Genomic DNA, 25,129 nt, shown 5'->3' on the forward strand with positions numbered 1-25,129 from the left:
CCTTTCAAGAAGCTGGGTCTCAGATTGAAATGAAGAGGTTTTGCAGTTAAAATTATTATTTTACTTTTTAAAGCAAGCTTTGGGTACTTTTGGTTACTACTTTTTATTGGTCAGAGATGTAACTATGGGGCTGTACCCAGCTGGTTTTTAATTTTGGTTTTTGTTAGATTCAATCAATTGTTGACCTTTCCACTGTATAAAAAATTTGTAGGTGCCTAAGATCTTTCACTCATTGTGTTCTTCTAGTTCCATTGTAGAGGACTAAGAAAATAGGATGTGGCATATTTTGAAACAACTACTATATTTACGGTAATTAATAAAATGATAAATCATGGTGTTGAGGAATTTCAGTGATGCAGTCACTGATTCAGCTCTTGCCAGTTAACTCAGCTCGTTTTTCCCAAATGGGTACTTTTCCTTTTATTAAAACCTAGATTGGTGACTTTTGTATATTTGCTACATGGAAGTAACATTAAATAACATGTTAAAATTAAGTAAAAATGCTTTAAGTATCTGTCTGCATCTGTAATAAAAGGAACTAGAATGACTAGTGGCTTTCTCTGAACTAAAATCTGAAATATGACCAAACTTGATTGATATGTTGGATATGAAGAGGTTTGTAATCCACATAGATTTATGAATTAGATGGCCAATATTGTGTTTCTTTTTGAATGATTGTTGATGGAAAAATCTGGTGCGAGATTCATTTATTATTGGAAACGTAGGGGTTGCTGACAAGATGAATTTATCACCTGCACTATCAGCTCACGAGAAATTGTGAGTGAGCTACCTTGAACTGCTGTGACACTTGCAGTGGAGAATCCCTCCTGTGGCTGCATCTTAGTGTAACTCCCCAACCAATGGTGATAAAAAAAAGTGTCTAGATATTTTAAATCTGGGTGGCATGTGAGTTGAAGGGAAATTTGAAGGTGATGGTTCTTTCATTTGTATGTGTTTCACTAAGTGGTAGAGGTTATAATCCTAAGAGCTGCAGTCAAAGAGAGACAGAACTGCAGCAGTGCATTTTGTAATTCTCATACACTACAGTCACAGTGGTGTTAGTGTCCACAAATTTGAAATAAATGCTGTGGTTATGATGAATGGGATTGGGAAAATTTACACATATGAAGAATAGAAGTTTAAAATCTGGAAATGAGAAATTGTAAAGGCAGAAAACCTGAAATAAGATAAATACAAAAAAATTTTGAAGCGTATAGCAGATGCAACTACAGCTACAAGAGGCAGGCCAGGCAAATATCCTGGATGTGGCTTTACTTTAACCTTCCCAAACCTGTATTATGATACAATCTCTTATTTCCTTATCCTCTCAAATGGTAATGAACTTCTATGCAGAACACCCCTTCCAAGAACAGAGGGCAATCTGGAGCAACTAAATATCCACAATAGAACTTGGAGATAAAAATATATAATATATTCCTGAAACCTACATGAAGCTTGGCTGTTAAACCACAAACAAAGAGAAAATCTGCAGATGCTGGAAAACCAAGCAACACACACAAAATGCTGGAGGAACTCAGCAGGTCAGGCAGCATCTGTGGGGAAAAAAAGTACAGTTGATGTTTTGGGCTGAAAACCTTCAACAGGACTGGAGAAACAAAAAGCTGAGGAGTAGACATAAGGTGAGGGGAGGGGAGAGAGAACTGCCAGGTGCTAGGTGAAACCTGGAGTGGGAGGAATGAGGTAAAGAGCTGGGAAGTTGATTGGTGAGATGAGGTGAAAGAGGGAAAAGGGGATGGGAAAAGGAGAAGGCGGGTTGCGGTTGGAGGCATTACAGGAAGTTTGAGAAATTGATGATCATGCCATCACGTTGGAGGCTACCCAAATGGATTATAAGGTGTTGTTCATCCAACCTAAGTGTGGCCTCACGACAGTGGAGGCCATGGATGGACATATCGGAATGTGAATGGGAAGTGGAATTAAAATGGGTGGCCACTGGGAGATCTTGCTTGCTCTGGTGGATGGAGTGATGCTCATTGAAGTGGTCTCCCATTCTACATTAGGCCTCACCGATGTACAAGAGGCCATACCGGGAACACCGAACACAATAAATGACCCCAGTAGACTCACAGGTGAAGTGTTGCCTCACTTGGAAGGACTGTTTAGGGCCCTGGATGGTAGTGAGGGAGGAGTCTCATCATAGTAGATGTGATAGACAGGGAACTGGGAGAATGGAATGTAGCCCTTACAAGAGGCAGTGTGGGTGGTTTTGTTCTTTTCATAGAGAGAAGTAATGCAACTTTTTTTGTTTATTTTCCTTGCTAATATTTTCCTGTGCACACCTGTGCGCACGTGCACGTGCGCACACACACACACACACACACACTCATTCACTCACTCACACACTCACTCACTCACTCACTCTTAGCATTTTTGTAATGATGACCACCCTCTAGTTCCTCAATTATTCATTATTCCATTGGGCTTTGACAGTCATTGTTGGTAAGCTGTTTGACTATATCCCTGTCTAACATTTCCATGGCCTGGGTTGACAATACACAAGCAATAACCAATCTACCACTGAATTTTTTTCAAAGTTTTCAAGTTTTCATAGAAAAAAATTCTGCCAGACAACGAGGTGTTATGGTGGAAGAGCACTGGCTATTGCGTAGCAGTCAAAACAAGTAAACATAGCATTATTTGCTTGCATAGTTTATATTGAAAAGTATAAATGGAAATGAATGTTATTTTGTGTTTTATGTAAGATGGTTGAAAATGAGAGTAAAATTTACAGTTAAATTATGTATTAGACATTTTTTAATAGTTTGTATTTTAACTTTTAAAGTGCTCCTGATGTCAACACAGATCCAACTGACTGAAGTACAAAAGTTATGTGTTATTGATATGCTGTTGAAAGAGTAACTAGTAAATTGTGTCAAACCATTAATGTATATAGTATGGACGTCTAGAGCCAGTGAACCTGATACTCTCAGCAGCTTTCTCTACAGCAAAGTCCAAATTGCTGAATCTGCCAAAGTTTGTCATCTCTGTCTTAGCTTCAGTGCAGCTGTGAATAATTTGGCCATTTGCTGAAGCATGTTTTTTTGAAAGCTTAAAAAAATTTGACAAAATCACAACAAAATTTTAAACAGTGTCATTGTAGCATAGTGCTTTGCTTTACAGCGCAGGGATTGCTCACTGGGGTTCAATTCCCACCGCTGCCTGTATGAAGTTCTCCCTGTGACCACATTTGTTTCCTCTGAGTGCTCGGGTTTCTTTCCACCTTCCAACGATGTACGGTTAGGGTTAGTGTGTTGTGGGCATGTTACGTGGTGCTGGAAGAGTGGAGACAGTTACGGGCAACGCAGCATGATCCTTGCTGATTTGACACAAACAAAAATTTCACTGTATGCTTTGATGTACATGTGACATACAAAGCTCATCTCTCTGTACTATCTGTCAAATGTATTCCATTTCTTGGGGTGAAAGATGAGGAGCATTCTGAAAGGGCTGACATTTACAAATGACCTCTATTTTCTTCTAGTTTTGATGACTATTTCCGCATCAGTGGTAGTAGTTCAAATAAATGGTAACCTATGAAGCAAACTTTACTAGATGTTTAACTACTGCTTACTTGGTAGAAACCAGCCATGGTAAAGATAAAATGGAATGAACAGATACTTTGAAAATTGTGAGTAATAAGAACATTTGTCAATTGAAAACTACGCCTTTGCAGCCTGATTATTGAACTAAAAACCGGGAGTGAAGGCAATGATGCTTCAGTAAGGAAGTGCATTTAGGACCATAAAAGTTCTAGAACTAAGTTAAATTGTAACTTAGTTATAATTATTTTACTTCCATTTCTTGGGTCTCGTTACAAAATCTCACAAGAATTTCCCTCCATGAAGCAAGATCTCCGTCAGACTTATAAAGAACTATCCTATGTAGGCCAGAATTTGTTACTTGATTAAACTGATCATTTTATGCTACGTGTTTCCACCTTTTTTCAAATGTTGTACAAAGTACACTTAGACAAGTCTGAGTAAATTAATGCAGTAGTTCATTTTCACATAGAAATTGGAGCTATTTGTCCTGTTTTATTTTTTGTATAAAAGCCCTTTTAAGCACACCTTAACCTATTTGTATGCAATCCTGCAAATCAATATGGGATCTAGGCAGGATTTACCTAGGTGGATCAGATGTTTCTCTGGTGTAAATTTAACATTGTTATTAATGTATGCAAAATCGGGTGGAAGGCAATATATTGGCTTTGTTTTAAAAATTGTATGACAGACAAGAAACAGAAGGAATAAATGGATCTGTGTTTGGAGTGGCAGGATTGTGCTGGTAGGTTACGACTGGGATCAGTGTTTGGGCCCTAGCTATTCATAAAATACATCACGAGGAAACAGTGTAATATTTAAAGTTTGCTGGTGACATGAAATTGTGTGTAGTTTTGAGGGTACAAAGATGCATCGGGGTAATTTAGACAAGTTGAGTAAGTGGACAGTTGCATGACATGTACAGTATTATGTTGATAATATAAAGTTATCCACCTAAACAGGAAAAATAGGAATGTTATTTTGGTGATGCTAAAATGGTAAACTTTGTACAGTATAAATGGAGCTTAGGAGTGACTAAAAGCAATCATACAGGTGTGACAAACATTACTTCATAAAGTATATTGGTCTTTATTATACTAGGTTTTGGCTGCAGGGGAAAGGATGTCTTAGTACAATTATAGAAGATCTTGATGAAACCATACCTGGAATACTGTGTGCAGTTGCCATAGAAAGTGTAGTGAAAGCTCACCAGATTGATTCCTGGTATGGAGGCATTGATGCACGATGAGAGATTGGGTCATCTAAGCTTATATTCATCAGTTTAGAAGAATAAGCAGAGAACTCACTGAAATGTGAAAAAAATGACAGGCTGAATGAAGTGTGAATGCCTACCCGGATAGACTGGAAAGATAGGGGTGTCGGGATTGGAGGCGAGAGCCGATTTTGCTCGCTCTCCCTCCCGTGATGTTCACTCCTCTCTCCATGGTACTGAGGCTATGAAGACTACCCCAGTTGCTGTGCTCTGTGCCTGCTAATATGATGAATTGATACCAAGGCTTTGGGCCTACTCCGGGTTTCGGATCTAGGGACTCACTTTTGTTTGGAATGTTGTTGCTCGCTTCCATTGTGTGTATGAATTGTGTTTTTTGCCCCCTTTTCTATGTGTATTGGGCGTTGGCCTTTATGTTTTTTTTTCAATTGGGTTCTTTGGGGTTTCTTACTTTGTGGCTGCCTGTAAGCAAAGAAAATCTCAAGGTTGTATAATATATATACTTGATAATAAATATACTTTGAAACTCTTGTTTCCTTTGGCTTGGGGTGTGGTTGTTGGATAGGAAGATCAGTGCTTTGAGTCTCAGGGTATGGGTATAACTTTTAGGATTGAGATGGAGAAATTTCTTCAGAGTGGTGAATCTGTGGAAGTTGCTACCAATGACTGTTCTAAGGCCAAGTTGCTGAGTATATTTCAGGGGGTTTATTTCAAGACTTAAAAACCATTAAGATTATAGGAAGAGAGTAGGAATATGGTATCTAGATTATGGATTAGTCTTGACTGTATTGAATTTCAGAATGGGTTTAAATAGCTGAATGGCATATTCCAGCTGTTATTTTTCTATGTGCGATTCACCTCTGCCATAATAAATTGGAGCAGTAATGTGTAACCATTTGTTAGGTTCTGTTTCTCCACAAACTTATCAAAAGAAAAACACAGAGCCTAGAATACTTGTGTACTTCATTTTACTTTAGAGAAGCACTCAGATAAAATGTGGTGGTGTAATGATGAATGCCATTCACTTAACCCATAGAGAATTATGTAACCAAAGAATGCTTAATCAGACAATATATTTACCACATTACTCTTATTACTGAAATATTAAATACATTGACCTTAATTTTTAACTCTAGGTATAACAGAGTGAACCCTGCAACATCACTTAAGGCATGAATGAAAGGGTGCCCATGGGACATTTATGTCAAGATGTTTTCTGGAGTTTTTAATGTACTGCATATTTCACACATCATTGCTGGGCTTCACAGTACCTATTGCAACTACACAGTAGAGGAATTTTGCTGTACAAGGAGATTTTAATCTTAACCTGCCATGGCAACAAGAGTTTTTCAACCTTATCATGGTGTACAGAATGCATTTATGTCTGTGAAATCTACCTGATCAGTGGCATTTTGGCAATGAGGTATTTTTGTAGAAAAATATTGCTTGAAATGTGCGGCTTCATGGCCAAGAAGAGATTTTTGTACACCAGTATTTCAGAAAGTGAATAACTGTTTAAGAACATTTAAGTCTTTTTGAGGACGAGGTTAAGGAAATGTGCATTTTACTGTTGGATACTGAGGCATTCTTCCCACATCTGTGAAACAGCAAATTCTGCTTCCCTACTTGTCTAATTAAGAAATAAAAGAAAAACTGATGTGAAACTAAGGGCAAACAAGCATGAAAATGTCATCTACTTTCCTGCCTTTCTGTTTCTCTATTAGCATATTGTTTAGCAAAGATGACCCCAGAGTATGATATGTCTGCAGCAAACCAAGGCACAATGTCTTCCTACAAAGTAACCCTCTGGTGAAATTGCAGATGATGGTTACTTGCAGGTAAATGCAGACCAGGTAATAAACTAGTGTAGCAGACAGTGAAATAAAACACTAAGGCTAAACTTTTCATGCTCTTGTGTACGATTTCCATTTAATCCACGGCAAATTATTTGTAGTGTCACTGATAACGATTTTGATGTAAAATTATTTTGTGGACATCATGGCCCTGAAATTTAAAGAAGTTGTTCTATTACTTCATGACTATTAATGGAAGATCAACAAGGTTGAAACTGCTTCTCTTTGCGTAAAGGCTGACCGACCTGCTGAATATCTCCAGGATTTTTTGTTGATCTTTCAGATTTCCAATATCTAGATTTTTTTGTATGAGCATTAAACAAAGGAGCAGTATCTCTTTATTCTTTTAGTTCTCTTCCCCCTTGTGCAGGCCATTTGTGGTCTTTGTAAGCTCATAATTAGAAAGGAGAGTATAGCAACTTAAAATAAACTAAGGTCTAGCTTTTAAAAATGGAATCTCTTGTTCCTTATGTTATGTGGAGAGTATTGTTAGATTCTAAAGAAGAACATTTTAAGATCTAAAGTTTCCTTAAGTTATGCAGTTTTATTATGTGGTGTAGAACTTCTGTCATGTTCCTGAACACGTACTGTATTTGAGCTGCACAGTAACATTTAATTGGTAAACTTGTCGCTGAAAGTGATCAGATTGATCATACATCTTTAAAGAAGCATTCAAGTTGTTTTGGGTCTTAAGTATATATAACATGCTTAAATGTGAAGGGTGTTTAAAAATGAACTGCACAGAGTACAGGACTGGAATGTTCCAATAAGAAGAACAAGGATGGGAAAATAAGGGATCCTTGGATTATAAGAAAGATAAGGAATTTCGTCAAGAAGGAAAAGGTATACAAGCTGTCAGAAATCAAAAATCCAACAGGGCCCTTGAGGATTATAACTCTATGGCTCTCACGACCAGACTATGTAACAGTTTCTTCCCCCAAGCCATTAGATTCCTCAATTCCCAGATTCTAGTCTGGCACCAATTTTTTTTTACAAACACACCCCCACTCCCTTTGCAATTTTTGCTCATTTCTTTTTCAATTCCTGCTAAAACACTCTTTATATTTACCTAATTTATTATTTTGTAATTTGTCCTCTACTGTGCCTATTGTCTTGTTTATTAATTATTGTACTGTCTTGCACTGTTTTGTGCACTTTATGTCGTCCCATGTAGGTCTGAAGTCTAATGTAGTTTTGTGTTGTTTCATGTTGTCTAGTGTAGTTTTGTGCTGTTTCTTGTAGCACCATGGTCCTGGAGGAATGTTGTTTCATTTTTACTGTGTACTGTACCAGCAGTTATGGTTAAAATGACAATAAAAGTGACTTGATCTTGAGAAACTAGTAAAGATGGAAATTGGGAGAGTTAGGAGGGCCCATGAAAAGGCCTTGGTGGGATCCTTGGATTATAAGAGAGATAAGGAATTTAGTTAAGAAGAAAAATGTATACAAGGTGTTAGAAGCTAAAAATCAAACGGGGCCCTTGAGAATCATAAAGAAACTAGAACAACTGGAAATTAGGAGAGCTAGGAGGGCTCATGAAAATTCCTTGACAAGTAAGATTAACGAGAATCCTAAGGTATTTTACATCTATATTAACAAGAGGATAACTAGGGAGAGGGTGGGACACTCAAGAATAAAGGAGGAAAAGTGCTTGAAATCGAAGGATGGGCAGTGTCCTAAGTGAGTACCTTGTGTAAGTATTTAACAAGGAGCAGAAAATTGAGGACAGTGAGCGGATGCTAATATGCTGGAGCATTTTGAGATTAAGGAAGAGATATTCCAGCTATTACCATCTGGGAAGCGGTACCGCAGCATAAAAGCCAGAACCAACAGGCTTTGGGACAGCTTCCTCCACCAGGCCATCAGACTGATGAACTCACACTGATTTGAGTGTATTCTATATTACATTGACTTTTATTTATTATAAATTACTATGATTGCACTTAGCACATGTAGATGGAGATGTAACGTAAAGATTTTTAGTCCTCATGTATGTGAAGGATGTAAGAAATAAAGTCAATTCAATTCAATTGTTAGATATCTTGAGGAACATTAAGGGTGGGTACAGATGGAATATACTCAATGCATTAGAGGTAAGGAATAAGATTGATGGAGCCTAGACCAAAATCTGCATGTCAGCCACATGTGAGAATGGTGAGGAATGGTGAGTAGCTCAAGTCATTCTAATGCTTCAGGGAAATGGGGATAATCTTGAAACTATAGACTAGTGTGTCTCATGTCAGTGGTTGGGAAGCTGCTGGAAAATATACTTTGGGATAAAATTTTAGTTGGGTGTTTGACAAGGTCTCATATAAAGACAAGGCCTGCCTAAAAGACTGAGATGCACTGTGAATTGGCTGCTTGGATTTGGAATTGGCTTGAACCCTAGAAAACAGGAGAGTGGTTGCTGGGTCTTAATCTGAGACTAGTGGTGTTCGCAAGAATCAGTACTTGAACTTCTGTTGCTTGCGATATATATCGAGTAAGCAAACATGGCTAAGTGAGTAAGTTTGCAGATGATGCAAAGTTTGGTGGCATTATGGATAGTGTAGAAGACTGCCAAAGGATACCACAGGATCAGTTGCAGATGGAGCTTATTCCAGCTGAGTGTGGGGTGCTGTACATTGAGTCAAGTGTATTTGGACAGTACACAGTTAATGGCAGGACACTTAACAGTGTTGATGTACAGAGCGATCTTGGGGTCCATGGCCAGAGTTCCCTGAAAGTGGCTGCTCTAGTTGATAGAGTAAGCAAAATGTATTTATTGTGTTTTTACCTTTATGAATCAATGCACTGAGTTCAGGTCAGGAAGTTATGTTGCAGCTTTAAAATTCTGAATAGGCTACATCTGTAATTGTATTCAGTTCTGGTCGCTCCATTTTGGGAAGTACATGGAGGTTTTGGAGAGGTTTATCAGGATGCTGTCTGGTTTAGAGGATATGTACCCTAAGAAGTGGACAAGCTTGGTTTGTTTTCTCTGGAGTGGTGGAGACTAAGGGGAGGTCTGATATATGATTATGAGGGATATAAATTGAATAGAACAGTACTTTTTTTCCCCATGGTTTAAATGCATTCATTTAGAAGGCATTCATTTAAGGTGTGAGGAGTTAAGTTCAAAAGAAATGTATAGACAACATATCCTTAATGCACACTGTCTTCAGGATGGCTATAGTGGGGAAAAATGGTCACCCACCTCTTTACAGACTAGACTTACATAGAACATAGAAATTTACAGCACATTACAGTCCCTTTGGCCCACAATGTTGTGCTGACCATGTAACCTACTTTAGGAACTGCCAAGAGTTTCTCTAGTCCATAGTCCTATTTTTCCAAGCTCCATGTACCTATCTAAGAGGCACTTAAAAGAACCTATTGTATCGGCATCCACAACTGCCGCCGGCAGTGCATTCCACGCACCCACCATTCTCTGTGCAGAGAGGGTGTGGAGATGGATGTAAAGGTCCGTGTCCCCAGCAGTTGTGTAATGGGGAAGTCTCCCATGTATATGGGCTGCACCCCAAAACATGCACAGAGACAGCCATCAGGTGCTGCTGGAATGTCATTAATTTGGTAAAGGATGGCTGTTAGTCTTCCTGAAACTTTTTGGTCTTCTAGCATAGCAAGATGTCTATAAGGGAATGTTGCAGACCAGCACAAACCAGATTGCAGGAATACGTACTGAGGAATGCACTGAACCTTGATTTAACTAATGCTATGTCTCAGTGGGCAAGGACCACAGTTTAGGTTTCTTATCACTACTACACACAGAGGAACTGAATTTGGGAAGCCCCTCAAACAATAAAAAAGGGATATCATCTGAGGGGGCCATATGAACGGCAATGATACTGGTAGTTTGTTTTCCTATAAATAAAAGTTTACATTACTGAATGTAATAACCATGAATGTAAAAGTGTTTTTTGTATGATGTCCCTGTGTGTGTGTGTGTGTGTGTGTGTGTGTGTGTGTGTGTGTGTGTGTGTGTGTGTGTGTGGGGTGGATCAATAAAGTTTATTTTTGAATCATAGAAAAATTTCTGGCATACTCTATCACTGCCCTTCTTGAGTCACTAAAGCTCACCCCGATACTTCTCTTTCCCTTGCCTACTGCTACACCAATAAATCATGCCCACTATTACCCCCAGCCACTCCTTATATTGTGTACACTGGCTGGTTGGCTATTGTCTGGATTAAATGTGTAAGGTTTGTTTTGTTGAGCAACATACAATTTAGCAATGGTGGGCTTTTACACAAAGCATGCGGTCTCTATAGTGTATTTTTCCTGTTGTGGATGTATACTGACAACAATGTTGCAGAGAAAGTTGCATTCTAATTACAATTGGACGGTATTTATTTGTACACATTTTATGGGGGAAATAGATTGCAGTTTGAGTTGCTGTGGTTCAAAAGCATTCTTGCCACTGACCCTTAATTTTCTTTCCTGACCTATATTCATCAAGGATGCAGATCTGCAGAATCCTTGTTACATGAGCAACTCCATAGATTGAAGTATCCATTATTACGTATTAAAGGTCTCCCGTGCTGAGGGCGAGGAGGAGTGGAATGTGGGTTGCATTCCTAGATATGGTGTTATGCTTTCCATAACATGGGAGTTGTCTGTAAGAAGTTATACATAAGATATTTTGATCTATTAGGTTTCTCATGATTTTATACTCTGTTCATGTAAGAAAAATCAGCAAATTTGCATTCCTGTTAGATATTGGTCAGCAAAGATAACTTGAGGGCCAATGATGGGAACATTGGCATGAGTTCAGAAACACGAGTTGGAAACAAAATGAATTTTGTGTTTGTTTATTTACTTTTATCACAAATTTTGTCAGAGAAAATTTATTCTGTATCTCAAAATTTTTGGGAAGTGATTTGTAAATTCTGTAAGGGCAAATTTCTGTAACCTGAATGGTGATTATGCAGGTGGTGCTTATACTTATGATTGTTCAAAACAAAAGCTCTCAGATATAAGATTTCCAAGCCTGCTCTAGACTTATAAGTTGTCAGTTTAAGTGGCACCATTCTGTTTATATTGCTTCTGATCCAAATGATTGTCTGGTTTAAGGCTGAAGTTGCACATTTCAAAAGTACCTTTGAACTTTGTTGCTCAATGTCTTGTGCTTGTTTAGCTTAGTGATTAGAATTCTCACATGATCAGTTGAAACCCTTTTGATGATACACATTACTTCATGATGCCTCAGATAATTTCTTCTTCAAAAGCATACCTTATAGCAGAGAATACTACATGATACCATTTTAATCTGTGTCACTTTCAAATTATGCCTGGTAGGTATAAAAATATAATTGGCTCACACCTGACCTGACTATAGCTGGCCTGAACCTGTCGTGCAGGACAGGTTCTGTAAAACACCCATCAGTTAGTCAGATTTTATGCTGGCAATGCTTTCTAGACTTTCTGGCTATTTGCATACAACAAACTTTATTGCATTCCAAACATGGAACCTTTATAAATAAATGCATAAAGAGCATGACTAAGCCTGAGGTCTTATTTTTTAATGACTAGCCCAACTGAACACAGTGTATGTTTGGGTCCTGTTGGCAGCCAGGATTTATTTCAAATTGTCATGTCCTTACGATTTTACTTTGTAGTCAGTTAGCCAGTGTGGAGTTAAATTTATTAGTTGTTATTTCATTAACCTTGTAAAGGCAAAATTATTGAATGTCTGTTGATGTCTAGACTGATGTTTTAAAAATCTAATTGTTCTTTCAAGCCTTAAAGACAGTAAGAAATTGTTAACTTTGGACTCTGGCTGCCATGTCAACAGTTTCTGTAACGCCATTGGATGGTAAAAATTCCTTAGACCTTGGTCGCTAGACCTAAATGTGCAATGTAGCAGCAGCTCTAAATTGCACTCTGTTTCAAAATTTGGTTCCATATTAAGACAAAGGAACTGAATATCAGAAGCGAAGTACAAAGAAGAATGGGTTGTGTACTAACAGTTTGTGTGCCTTCAATTTATATAGATGAAATTCCTATCCAAAATCATTTAAAACAAGATAATATTTTCCCTATGTTATTTAATGTTGATATCAATAAATTAAGTTGATTGGTTTTACAATCTAATGCTTTACAAATACTATGGATTTAAAACTAAATTTACTATATAGCCAGTATACTGGCAATAAGGTGAACATTTAATTCTTTGGAATTAGTCTCAGTTGTTAGTGGATTAGAGGCAGCAATTTTCTTTTATTTCAACTCGAGCAGAAGTTTTTGATGTTGTAGTTGGACAGTTGACTTAGTATATTGACTATGATGATAATATCCAACTACTTCCCCATTGCTAATGTTAAACTGGAGTCGATTACAGCCCTTCACCTTAAAATCAATTCTACTGAAGACAATGGAATTGAATTTTGGAAGCGACATACGTTATATAGCTGCTTATAACATGGACATTTAATCAAATTAACTGTGATGAATATATTCTCAGTCAATCCCAATAAACATGATGCTAGTGCCACAGAAAATGATGGGTACCCTTGGTGCAAGATGGGATTTTGCTTTGCTTACTCCTACCAATGTTGTGCTTGGACAGATGCATCTACAACAGAAAAAATTGCTGAGGATGAAGTCAGGTAGATTTGTGAAAATATAGACAATTATGAGAACTGATCAGCTTTGTGGGCCAAATGTCACTGTGTATATCCCGATGGGGAGCAGAAAAGTAGAAGAAATGTATAGGTAAAAAGAGCAAAAAATAAGAGATTCCAGTTTCCCCCACCCACCCGCGAGTGTTAGCCATAGAAATTAAATCTTCTATATCCTATAATCCATGAATGAGTCAATAGCAGATCTGGCTGAGAGTAGTGTTTTAACAAATGAGCCCTTCTGAAAATCAATTTCCAATCTAGTTAGATGTGTGTTTCTTCTCTGCTTACCAGGAAATGCATGTGGAGAGCTCAAACTACCATACTTGTTCAAAGCCAATGACATTCAGGCCACCATAAAATTTCTGTGTGAGGAAACAAGAAATGCTTAACAGGCAGTTTTGGAATTCAGTAAGAATGCTTCCTTCAGTTTGGTCATGCAGGAGTACGAGTGTGGTGAGCTCATTTGAACGAACTGTATGAAACCATGAGAAACGGGAACCAGAGTAGACCAATCTGACTCTTTAACATTCACTAAGATCATGGCTGATCTAGTCATGACCCCAAAGGCAGGATTTCCTGGATGCCACCCATTTCAATTTACCTTCCCATTTGCATTCTGACATGTCGGAGTACAGACTCCTCTACTGCCATGATGAAGCCACTTTCAGGTTGGAGGAGCACACTTGATATTCTGTCTGAGTAGCCTCTAACTTGATGGCATGAACTTTGATTTCTCTATCTTGTGGTAATTTCTCCCCCCCCTCCTTTTCCGTTCTCCATTCTGGCTCCACTCTTACCTCTTCTACTCACCTGCTCATCACCTCCCACTGTGCCCTCCTCCTTCCCTTTCTCCCATTGTCCTCTTCTGTCAGATTCCTTCATTCCTTCTCCTCTTCCAATATCACCTTCTTTCCTCATTCCCCCTCCCCCACCTTCCTGCTCACCTGATTTAACAACTGCAGCTTATACTACTTCCCCTCCCCCCACCTTATTCTTGTTTCTTCTCCCTTCCTTTCCAGTCCTGATGAAGGGTCCCGACCCAAAATGCCAAGTGTTTATTGCTGCCTGACTTTTTAAAGTTCCTTCAGCATTCTGTGTGTGTTACTCTGGATTTCCAGCATTCGCCAAATTTCTTGTGTTTATACTCAACACCACTTTTCTGCTTTCTCTATTTACCACTTAACTCCCTTGTAGATGTGCCTGTTATTTTCCACCTTGAATATATTCATTGTCTCTGCTTCCTCGGCACTTTGAGACAGAAAACTCCCAAGAATCATAACCTACTGAGTGAAGGAATTCTTCTTTACCGTTGTCGGAAGTGGGCAAATTCCTATTCTGAAACAATGTCCCTAGTTCTAAGTACAGTGAAACTCTGATAATCTAGCATCCAATTGTTTGGAAATCCCAATGGTTTGTCAATTCAGTTACTCATTTACACACTAAGTCTTAATTGCAGACCAGCATTTCTATATCCACCCTATCAATAATTCTGAGAACCTTGTGTTTCAGTAAAATTATTTCTCATTCTTCTGAACTCCTATGGATCGGTCAGGCATGTGAGTGAGCACAGCTCTAGGCAGCTTGATGACTTCAATATTTAATTTATTGCCGATTATGGTAGATATAACATTTCCACATTTTGTCCTGCTTTGCTTCATAATTGCAGATATGTTTACATTTACATCAATGGCAGTTCATATTTTTATCTTTGACTGTGCTGTCTTGGTTCTTTAAATGTGCACCTGCTGAGACTGAGCTCTGATGATAACTGTCTTTCTCAGAAATTGTTAGAGATGGTTTTTCTGTTTTTATTTGAAATGATCAGGGACTTCAGCTGTATTAAATCTAATTAAAAATTACTCTAAAGTTAATTCCTATTGGATAAGTAATTCAAGTTAAAGAATGGCTCACTTTGAAATTCAAAAAGCCTATAACTTCTATATTTTTAAAGCAAATTTATCCTCACAATCTTATAATATCCCATCTGGACATGATCTCATCCTGCCCTTCTGTTGTCATCATTATCACTTTAAAAACTGACATAATTTTGCCTGTGAAGATAGAATGTTATAATTGTGCAATAATTGAATAGGTTCAGAGCACCACACACAAAATGCTGGTGGAACATAGCAGGCCAGGCAGCATCTATAGGAAGAAGCACTGTCGACGTTTCGGGCCGAGACCCTTCGTCAGGACTTCTTCAAAGGGTCTCGGCCCGAAACGTCGACAGTGCTTCTTCCTGTAGATGCTGTCTGGCCTGCAGCATTCCACCAGCATTTTGTGTGTGTGTTGCTTGAATATCCAGCATCTGCAGATTTCCCCGTGTTTGAGGTTCAGAGCGTGACATTTCCAGCAAAGATAATTTTTCAGCAGTATGTAAAATTGTACTGTTATATTTTCTTTGTTTTAGAAGTCTGTATCTTAAGTTAGTTTGTTAATCATTGAAACCAGGTGAACTTTGAAATGCTGTTGTAGTAAACTGAAATGTATCCTAAGGAGTTGTTTGAAGTTTAGAAAATTAGTTTAAATATTTGTAAATATAGAAATGTAAAACAATTCAGTTAAGATTGTGCAAACACGAGGAAATCTGCAGATGCTGGAAATTCAAACAACAACATACACAAAATGCTGGTGGAACACAGCAGGCCAGGCAGCATCTATAGGGAGAAACGCTGTCGACGTTTTGGGCTGAGACCCTTCGTAAGGACTAACCGAAAGGAAAGATAGTAAGAGATTTGAAAGTAGTGGGGGGGAGGGGGAAATGCCAAATGATAGGAGAAGACTGGAGGGGGTGGGATGAAGCTAAGAGCTGGAAAGGTGATTGGCGAAAGTGATACCAAGCTGGAGAAGGGAAAGGATCATGGGACGGGAGGCCTCGGGAGAAAGAAAGGGGGGGGGGAGTAGCAGAGGGAGATAGAGAACAAGCAAACAACTAAATATGTCAGGGATGGGGTAAGAAGGGGAGGAGGGGCATTAACGGAAGTTAGAGAAGTCAATGTTCATTTTGGATTTGGATTCATTCATTTGGATTTGGATTTTGGATTCATTCCTCTACTGTCAAAATGAATCCAAACTCAGGTTGGAGGAACAACACCTTATATACCGGCTGGGTAGCCTCCAACCTGATGGCATGAACATTGACTTCTCCAACTTCCGTTAATGCCCCTCCTCCCCTTCTTACCCCATCCCTGACATATTTAGTTGTTTGCCTGTTCTCCATCTCCCTCTGGTGCTTCCTCCCCCTTTCTTTCTCCCAAGGCCTCCCGTCCCATGATCCTTTCCCTTCTCCAGCTCTGTATCACTTTCGCCAATCACCTTTCCAGCTCTTAGCTTCATCCCACCTCCTCCGGTCTTCTCCTATCATTTGGCATTTCCCCCTCCCCCCACTACTTTCAAATCTCTTACTATCTTTCCTTTCGGTTAGTCCTGACGAAGGGTCTCGGCCCAAAACGTCGACAGCGCTTCTCCCTATAGATGCTGCTTGTCCTGCTGTGTTCCACCAGCATTTTGTGTGTGTTGTCAGTTAAGATTGTGTGTTGGTTATGGCATGATGGAATTGTTTATTGATCTGCTTGACAATAATGGACTTTAAAGCAAAACCTACCTTAGTAATTAAGCAAAATCTTACAGTCCAGCTTTTTAATTTGTTGTGAAATTCTTATTTTGCTGCTTAATTTATTGGTTAACTGATAAAAGCTGACTGAATTTTCTGAAAAATTAGATTAAAAAAAAACTGCAGATGCAGTTAAAAATCTCAGATCAGACAGCATCTATAGAAAGAGAAACTTATATTTCATGTCTTCTTGCTGAGTTTTTCACATATTCCCTGTTAAGAATGATTGAATTTTCTGGTGTACACATCTGCAATTGACCTTTTGCCAAATTGAAGGAAGAAATTTTAGGACATATTGTAAATCATATTTCAGCAATATTGGATCTTTCCCCCTAATTTTTTCATGGGGAATGGCCATCTCTAATAACCCCAGTATTTATTTGTAATGACATATCCTAAAGAAGGCAGTAGTGAATATCTTGAACTGATTGAAGAACAGAATTGATAACAAGAATTTCCTGGATTTTGACAGGGCAACAATGCACGATATCAAAGTAGTGTCTCCCGACGATATACCTTTGCCTCCGCCCTCCTACATGGTAGAGAGTATAAGCTGGTACTAAGAAGTCTTGACAAGTCTAATATATGATGTGAATGTTGAATGCGATGATTAGGCAGGTTACGTTGTTGCGATGTTCCTGGGACTGATCTGATTGGCCATTAACAAGCATTTCTTTTAAGAGTGTTGCGACTCCAGTCAGATGGAAATTACTTGATTCCTTGTAAGGGGTCTCGACCTGAAGCGTCGACTGTTTATTCCTTTCCATAGGTGCTGCCTGATGGGCTGAGTTCCTCCAGCATTTTGTGTATGTAACTCGAGTTCTCGATACCCACTACCATTGATGCGACTCCATGTCAGTGAACAGTCTGGCACGTTTTAGTTTTAACGAAACCAGAGGTTGAAAGGTGCCGTACGAATTTCGGAGATCCCAGTGAAAGTGCAAGCTGGAAATAATTCGGTTACGACACGCCTGGAGTGTGATGAGACGTGACTGACTTGTGGGTGCTGCTGTTTATTCGGCCCTTCCCGGTCGATGACCGCGGCGGTCGCAGCGAAGTCCCTGAACTACAAAACCCAGAATACCTTTCGCCCACCGGCACTTGCTCGTTGTGTTCCAGGTTGTCAGTGTGTGTGGCGCCCGTTGTTCCTCCGCCGCTTTGCCTGTGGAAATGCCATGCCAGTTCTCGCGTCGACTGGGGAGCCCGCCACCGACGGGGCAGAAAGCGCCGTCGGCGGGAGAGCGAGCGGCGCCTCGCGCGCCTCCCTCCCTCCCTCCCTCCCTCGCGAGCTGCCCGAGGACGGCGCTGATTGGCTAACGCCGCAGCCGTGTAACGAACGACCGGGGTCATTTAAATATGCTGGGCGGGTCGCGGGTTAGGTATCAGTCAGTCAGTCAGTCGTTCCTAAGCAAACCCGTGAGACTGCCCGATCGATACTGGAAGGTTTGAAATAACCCCGGGTTCCTCTTCTTTAACAGTCCGAGGCAGAAGGACTCCGTACTAGGTCACCCAGCCAGTGGGAGGCCCGGTGGGTGGCAAGCATCTCGGCCGTATACTCAGCGGCTAAACACAGGATGTCGTTCGCACACCTTTCGGTCCCGATGCTTTGCATCTATACATTTTACTAAACAGAATTGAAAACCAGTGCTGCCGAGGAAGCTGTGACTAGGGAACAGCGAAGCCGAGTGAGGTTTGACAAACTCGGCCAAAAAATACCGAATTGACACAATCTGAAGCATAATACAAAAAAAAAACTTTTGAATAACCAGATTAAAACTAGTGATATTTTACACACTTAAAAGGATAATATATGTTCGGATAACTTGTATACCCTTGGGAAGATCTTAAGTGATCGCAACTAATTTGGTCTTTGAAGTATAGCTGCTGGCTTAGTATATGGGGAATAAAATAATTTAACTTCAAAAAAATACAGTTGCCTTGGGGATAATTTGTAGTTGGATGGTATTGACATTTTTGTCCCGTTATGTTTAATAGTTTATGTTAAGATACTTGGGATATTTAAAAAAACATTTTGAAATGATGGGGAAGCTCTTGTGTTCTAATAGTTTTACCAGATTGTGCAAGTAAAGGAATAATTTGAACCGTGATCTTCTGATTTTGTGATTTATAGGCTTAAATTTCTCTGATTCACCCAATTCTATATATTAAGACTGTCATACAGAAGCAAGTTTTATTTTTGTTTTTAAAACCCTGCATATATCTTTTACATCTTGGAATTATTCAGTGCAGAAACACTCCATTCTGCCTTCTGTATTTGTACTGGCCATCAAGCCCCTATTGATGCTAATCCCATTTTTATCCACAGGTATTCTCCATCAATATCTTCCCGATTTTCTTGCCACCCACTCATACTTGGGACAGTTTAGACAACTTATTTTCCAGTGTCTGGCATTTGAGAGAAATCAAAGTGCCTGGGCAAAGGGAGATCATGTAAACTCGTGTAGGCAGTATTGGAAGCTTTGCATTAACTCAATCAAAAATACATCACAGTTCAGGTGAAATAAATACATTGATTAAAGACTTGAAAGAAGTCTGAAAAAGGCATAGCCACAGGAGAGAGTGGATGTTCCTCTTCATATTCCAGAGATAATTTTAAAGCCCTTTTTGAAAAAATAAACATTGAATATCAAATAAGGTCATTCATGTGTTTTCTAACTTGGCCTCCTCCAACTTTAAGTACTTAACTTTGGTAAGTCTGCCCTCTGGTGGTTCAATTAAAAAAAGGAAAGTTCCGGACAATCCTGTTTCAGGGATCACTGATCATATTGATAGTTTTCCATGATAAAGTATTATACTGTTCAAATATTTTAATATCGACTACTATGTTTTGCAAATGCCCTTTTTCTGGTTTTGAGATCAAGATCCTGTGTGATTGCTGAAATACAAGTTGAAATAAATTACTAGAGAAGCTCTTAATTGCTAATTCACAATCTGAGGGAGGGAAAATTATGTTTGAAAACTATATCTTGAATTTATTAGAGTAAAATTGGTAAGTTGTATTGCAGCTATTTGCAGGTGCATTGCACGTATAATATAGGATAAAGAACAGTTGGCTAATTAAACTGATTTAATAAATATATACAGTACTGTGCAAAGGTCTTAGGTACCCTAGATTTTTTTATTTGGTGTCAGATGGTATGGACTCCGCTGAGCTCTGATTTCAACATTATTGAGGTTGTCTGGGATTACCTGGAGGCACTGAAGCAAGTGAGACAGCCAAAGTCTGCAGAAAAACTGTGGCAACTCCTCCAAGATGCTTGTAACAATCTACAAGCCAATTTTCTTTTAAAATTGGATGATAGATAGATAGATAGATAGATAGAAAGATAGATACTTTATTCATCCCCATGGGGAAATTCAACTTTTTTTCCAATGTCCCATACACTTGTTGTAGCAAAACTAATTACATACAATACTTAACTCAGTAAAAAATATGATATGCATCTAAATCACTATCTCAAAAAGCATTAATAATAGCTTTTAAAAAGTTCTTAAGTCCTGGCGGTTGAATTGTAAAGCCTAATGGCATTGGGGAGTATTGACCTCTTCATCCTGTCTGAGGAGCATTGCATCGATAGTAACCTGTCGCTGAAACTGCTTCTCTGTCTCTGGATGGTGCTATGTAGAGGATGTTCAGAGTTTTCCATAATTGACCGTAGCCTACTCAGCGCCCTTCGCTCAGCTACCGATGTTAAACTCTCCAGTACTTTGCCCACGACAGAGCCCGCTTTCCTTACCAGCTTATTAAGACGTGAGGCGTCCCTCTTCTTAATGCTTCCTCCCCAACACGCCACCATGAAGAAGAGGGCGCTCTCCACAACTGACCTATAGAACATCTTCAGCATCTCACTACAGACATTGAATGACGCCAACCTTCTAAGGAAGTACAGTCGACTCTGTGCCTTCCTGCACAAGGCATCTGTGTTGGCAGTCCAGTCTAGCTTCTCGTCTAACTGTACTCCCAGATACTTGTAGGTCTTAACCTGCTCCACACATTCTCCATTAATGATCACTGGCTCCATATGAGGCCTAGATCTCCTAAAGTCCACCACCATCTCCTTGGTCTTGGTGATATTGAGTCGCAGGTAGTTTGAGTTGCACCATATCACAAAGTCCTGTATCAGTTTCCTATACTCCTCCTCCTGTCCATTCCTGACACACCCCACTATGGCCGTGTCATCAGCGAACTTCTGCACATGGCAGGACTCCGAGTTATATTGGAAGTCCGATGTGTACAGGGTGAACAGGACCGGAGAGAGCACGGTCCCCTGCGGCGCTCCTGTGCTGCTGACCACCGTGTCAGACCTACAGTCTCCCAACCGCACATACTGAGGTCTATCTGTCAAGTAGTCCACTATCCAATCCACCATGTGAGAGTCTACTCCCATCTCCGTTAGTTTGTGCCTTAAGATCTTGGGCTGGATGGTGTTAAAGGCACTAGAGAAGTCCAGGAATGTAATCCTCACAGCACCACTGACCCCATCTAGGTGAGAGAGGGATTTGTGCAGCAAATACGTGATAGCATCCTCCACTCCCACCTTCTCCTTATACGCAAACTGAAGACAGTGTACCTAAGACAATTGATGAAGTTTTGAAGTGTGGTCACACCTAATATTGATCTGATTTAGTTTTTTACAGTTTACTTCTCTTCATGGTAATGTTTTGATATTTAGAATTTTTTTCATTATTTTTGAAAGTATCTTCACTTTACAGGTTTTTTTTAACATGTGCCAAAGACTTTTGCACAGTGCTGTAATTTACCTGTAACTAATGCAGTAGAATTTACTTGAAAGAGGAATACCCAAAATTACAATGTTGTTTACTGGTTCCTGAAGTTCATCAGTTGAAAACTCAGGCTTTGCTTTCCTTTATGTGTTTGAGCTATTATATTTGTTTTTGTCAGATGCATTCTATTGTTTAATTTTCAAAATTACACTTCTAGATTCTTTATTATAACTTTCTGTTCTTGGGGAAACCTTAAAGACTAAACATTTATCGTATAGCAGATTCTCCTGCTCCTTTCTCTCTTTCAGCTTCAAGTATTAACATTCTCAATAAATACATATAAAATCAGGCAGCTATTTTCAATACAACACACATACACACACAGTGCTGGAGGAACTCAGCAGGTCAGGCGGCATCTATTGAAATGAATAAACAGTCATTGTTTTGGGTTGAGACCATTCTTCATGACTGGAAAGGAAGGGGGAAGACATCAGAATATAAAGGTGAGGGGTGGGGAGGATAGCCGGAAGATGATAGGTGAAGCCAGGTGGGCAGGAATGTTAGAGGGCTGGAGAAGAAGGAATCTGATAGGAGAGGAGAGTGGTTCATAGGAGAGAAGGAAGGATGAGGGGATCCAGGGGGAGGTGATAGGCAGGTGAGAAGATGTAAGAGGCCAGAGTGGGGAATAGAAGAGATAGAAGGGGGGGGGGAGAAATTATTTTTACTAGAAGAAGAAATTGATATTTGTTCCATCAGGTTGGAGGCTACCCAGATGGAATATAAGGTGTTGCTTCATGCCAAGGACCGACATGTCAGAATAGGAATGGGAATTGGAATTAAAAAGCTTGGCCACTGGAAAGTTCTGGTTTTGGTAGATGGAGCAGAGGTGCTTGATGAAGTTATGTAGAGGAGGCCGTATTGGGAGCACCAAACACAATAGACAACCCCAGTAGATTCACAGGTGAAGTGTTGTCTCAGCTGGAAGGACTGCTTGGGCTTCTGAGTGGAGGTGAATGGGCAGGTGTTACACTTTGGCCACTTGCAGGAATTAGTGCCAGAAGGGAGATTTGTCCCTCCCAGTGGGGAGGGACAAATAGACAAAGGCGTTACAGAGCAAGTGATTCTGGTGGACAGCAGAGAGGGAGAGGGGTGGGGTTAAAGATATTTTTGGTGGCAGGATCCTTTTGGAGATGGCGGAAGTTGTGGAGAATGATGTATTGGTGCGGAGGCTCATGGGGTGGTAGGTAAGGACGAGGAACTGTTGAGACTGTTAACTATTGTCAATTTTATGGTAGCAGGAAGATGAGGTGAATGTAGATGTTTGAGAAATGGAGGAGGTGTGGATGAGGGCAGCATCAATGATGTCATGGAGTGGAAAGCTGTGATAGTGACCAAGGAACTGAGTAAAGGGAATAGCGTTTTTACAGGAGACAGGGTGGGAAGAGGTATAGTCAAGGTAACCATAGGAATTGGTAGGTTTATAAAAGATGTCAGTTGACAGTTTGTCTCCAGGGATGGAGACAGAGAGATAGAGAAAGGGGAGGGGAGGTATCAGAAATGGATTGTTTTCAAATCCTAAGTACTTTGCTAAGTAGCGTCTCACCAAAGGATTTAAACAATCAAAATTGGTTCTGGAAGCAGGTGATATCCTTTATAACAGCTGTTGTGACTTTGTATCATGCTTATTTTTGTTGCCAAAATGAAAGTTAGTACTCATGGCAAGTGCTCACAACCAGATTGTCTAGAGAGCTAGCAATTATTTTTTAAACTTCAATTATAATGGAGAATTTGTTTGTAAAGTATTGTTCATTCAGACCAATATGACTTGTAATTTTGCATCGTCAGGTGTTGACCTCCAGAATACCTTCATTATTGAGTATTAACTGATTTCATCCTTTCTCTAAATATACCTAGCATTTTTGCATATTGTGAACTTCCCAGAAAATTTAGTGTTTATCAGTTATAGATGACATAAAAACAAACACTCAGCAGCTCAGGTTGTTAATGTTTCAGGTCCAAGCCTCTTTATCAGGCTTGATTCCAGCATTTTTTTTTCTCAGATTTCCAGCAACATGCATTTTACTTAGTTTTTTGATTTATTTGAAGTCCAGTAGACAATGAAAATCATGTATTACATGTGGTCCAGTTAGGAACTGAATATTCAAGCAGTCAGAGCTGCATGGTCATTACAGGTATTTAGGATGTTGGCATCTGCTTTGATTAACAAAAAAAATTAGAATGGTGATAGTAGTGTTTTCTTTCAGCCTTTGGAACAAGAATATTTTACAAGTACTTGTGCAGTTGTTAATGGTCATCTTTTATCACTCAGGTTGGAGCAGTGAAGCAGTGGAGCTACTGTAATTGGTCTTCACCTGTCATGCTTGCCACAGCCTCGCTGTACAACAGCATTCACGATTGGACACAAACTGACTGTATACGGATGTGTGGCATTAAGGAAGATAGGTAAGTGTTACTATAACAGAATGAATAAAAACAGTGTCTGGTTGAACCTAGTTACCAGAGTTTGTGCAAATCTACTGAATTGCAGCAGAAAAATATAATGTACACTTAGAACATAAAAAAGGCCAAAGAACCTAAACCCATTCCTTTTGCCAACCATTTTTTTTGTCATTAATCATACATTTTTTTTTCTCTACAGTAGCTATAATCTGCACTATTTTATAAATGGATTATAATCAAGTCACTGCATGGAGGTGTAGGGGGTAATTGTTCAGCATCATCATTATGTGCTGGGTTGCATGACATGGATGATCATGGTCTCATGACCATGATTGTTCTTGGCAAATTTTTTTTACAGAAGTGCGTTTGCCCTTCTTCTGAGCAGTGTCTTTACGAGAGGGGTGACCCCAGCCTTTATCAGTACTGTTCAGAGATTATCTGCCCAGCATCAGTGGTTGCATAATCAGGACTTGTGATATGCACCAGCTGCTCATAGGACCATCTACCACCTGGTCTCATGGCTTCACGTGACCCTGATCATGAGGCTAAGCTGGTGCTACACCTTGCCTAAGGGTGACGTGTAGGCTAGCAGAGGGAAGGAGCGCCTTGTACCTCCTTTGGTAGAGAAACATGTCCACCCCACCACACAGGGTTAATTATTAGTGAAGCAAAACTGGAGCAATCTGAGGCTGCCAAAATGAGGTCAAAGAGGTGTAGTTCAGAGGGAGATGAACATGATGAGCCTATCTGGCCTATCTGGTTAATTAAAGGGTTATGTGTTGCAATATATCAGAACATGAAAAAGAGTTTTGATGTGCACAGAAGAGTTATATGGCCTACATTGCTAGAAGGTATCAGAAAAAGATCAGAGAATTCATCAATATATGTAAATAGGAGAATGAAAATTTGAAGTAAAACATTCAGGAGCCAGTTTAAATTTCAGTGTCATCAAACAGGGGTGGCCATTGCTGGTTTTTGTATTAAAGGTTTAGCTGGGTTGAACTTTTAAAAGAATAGAGGGTGGAATCTTGCTGCAGAGCGCCAGA

General features: G+C 39.5%; 1 protein-coding gene across 7 annotated transcripts in view; it reads left to right on the forward strand.

Moving 5' to 3' along the window:
* LOC140734382 (BCL-6 corepressor-like protein 1) overlaps positions 1-25,129 on the forward strand; it is a 220,510-nt gene that overhangs the window by 91,442 nt on the left and 103,939 nt on the right. For 6 of the 7 annotated variants that reach the window (XM_073058255.1, XM_073058257.1, XM_073058258.1 and 3 more), the window contains one exon: positions 23,953-24,086. In XM_073058255.1, the coding sequence (XP_072914356.1) occupies positions 23,953-24,086 (134 nt within the window). Of the gene's footprint in view, positions 1-23,951; positions 24,087-25,129 lie in introns of those variants that run through there. The other variant, XM_073058261.1, reaches the window with a different exon arrangement.

The sequence above is a fragment of the Hemitrygon akajei genome, chromosome 10, assembly GCF_048418815.1.
Source record: "Hemitrygon akajei chromosome 10, sHemAka1.3, whole genome shotgun sequence".
Taxonomy (NCBI): domain Eukaryota; kingdom Metazoa; phylum Chordata; class Chondrichthyes; order Myliobatiformes; family Dasyatidae; genus Hemitrygon; species Hemitrygon akajei.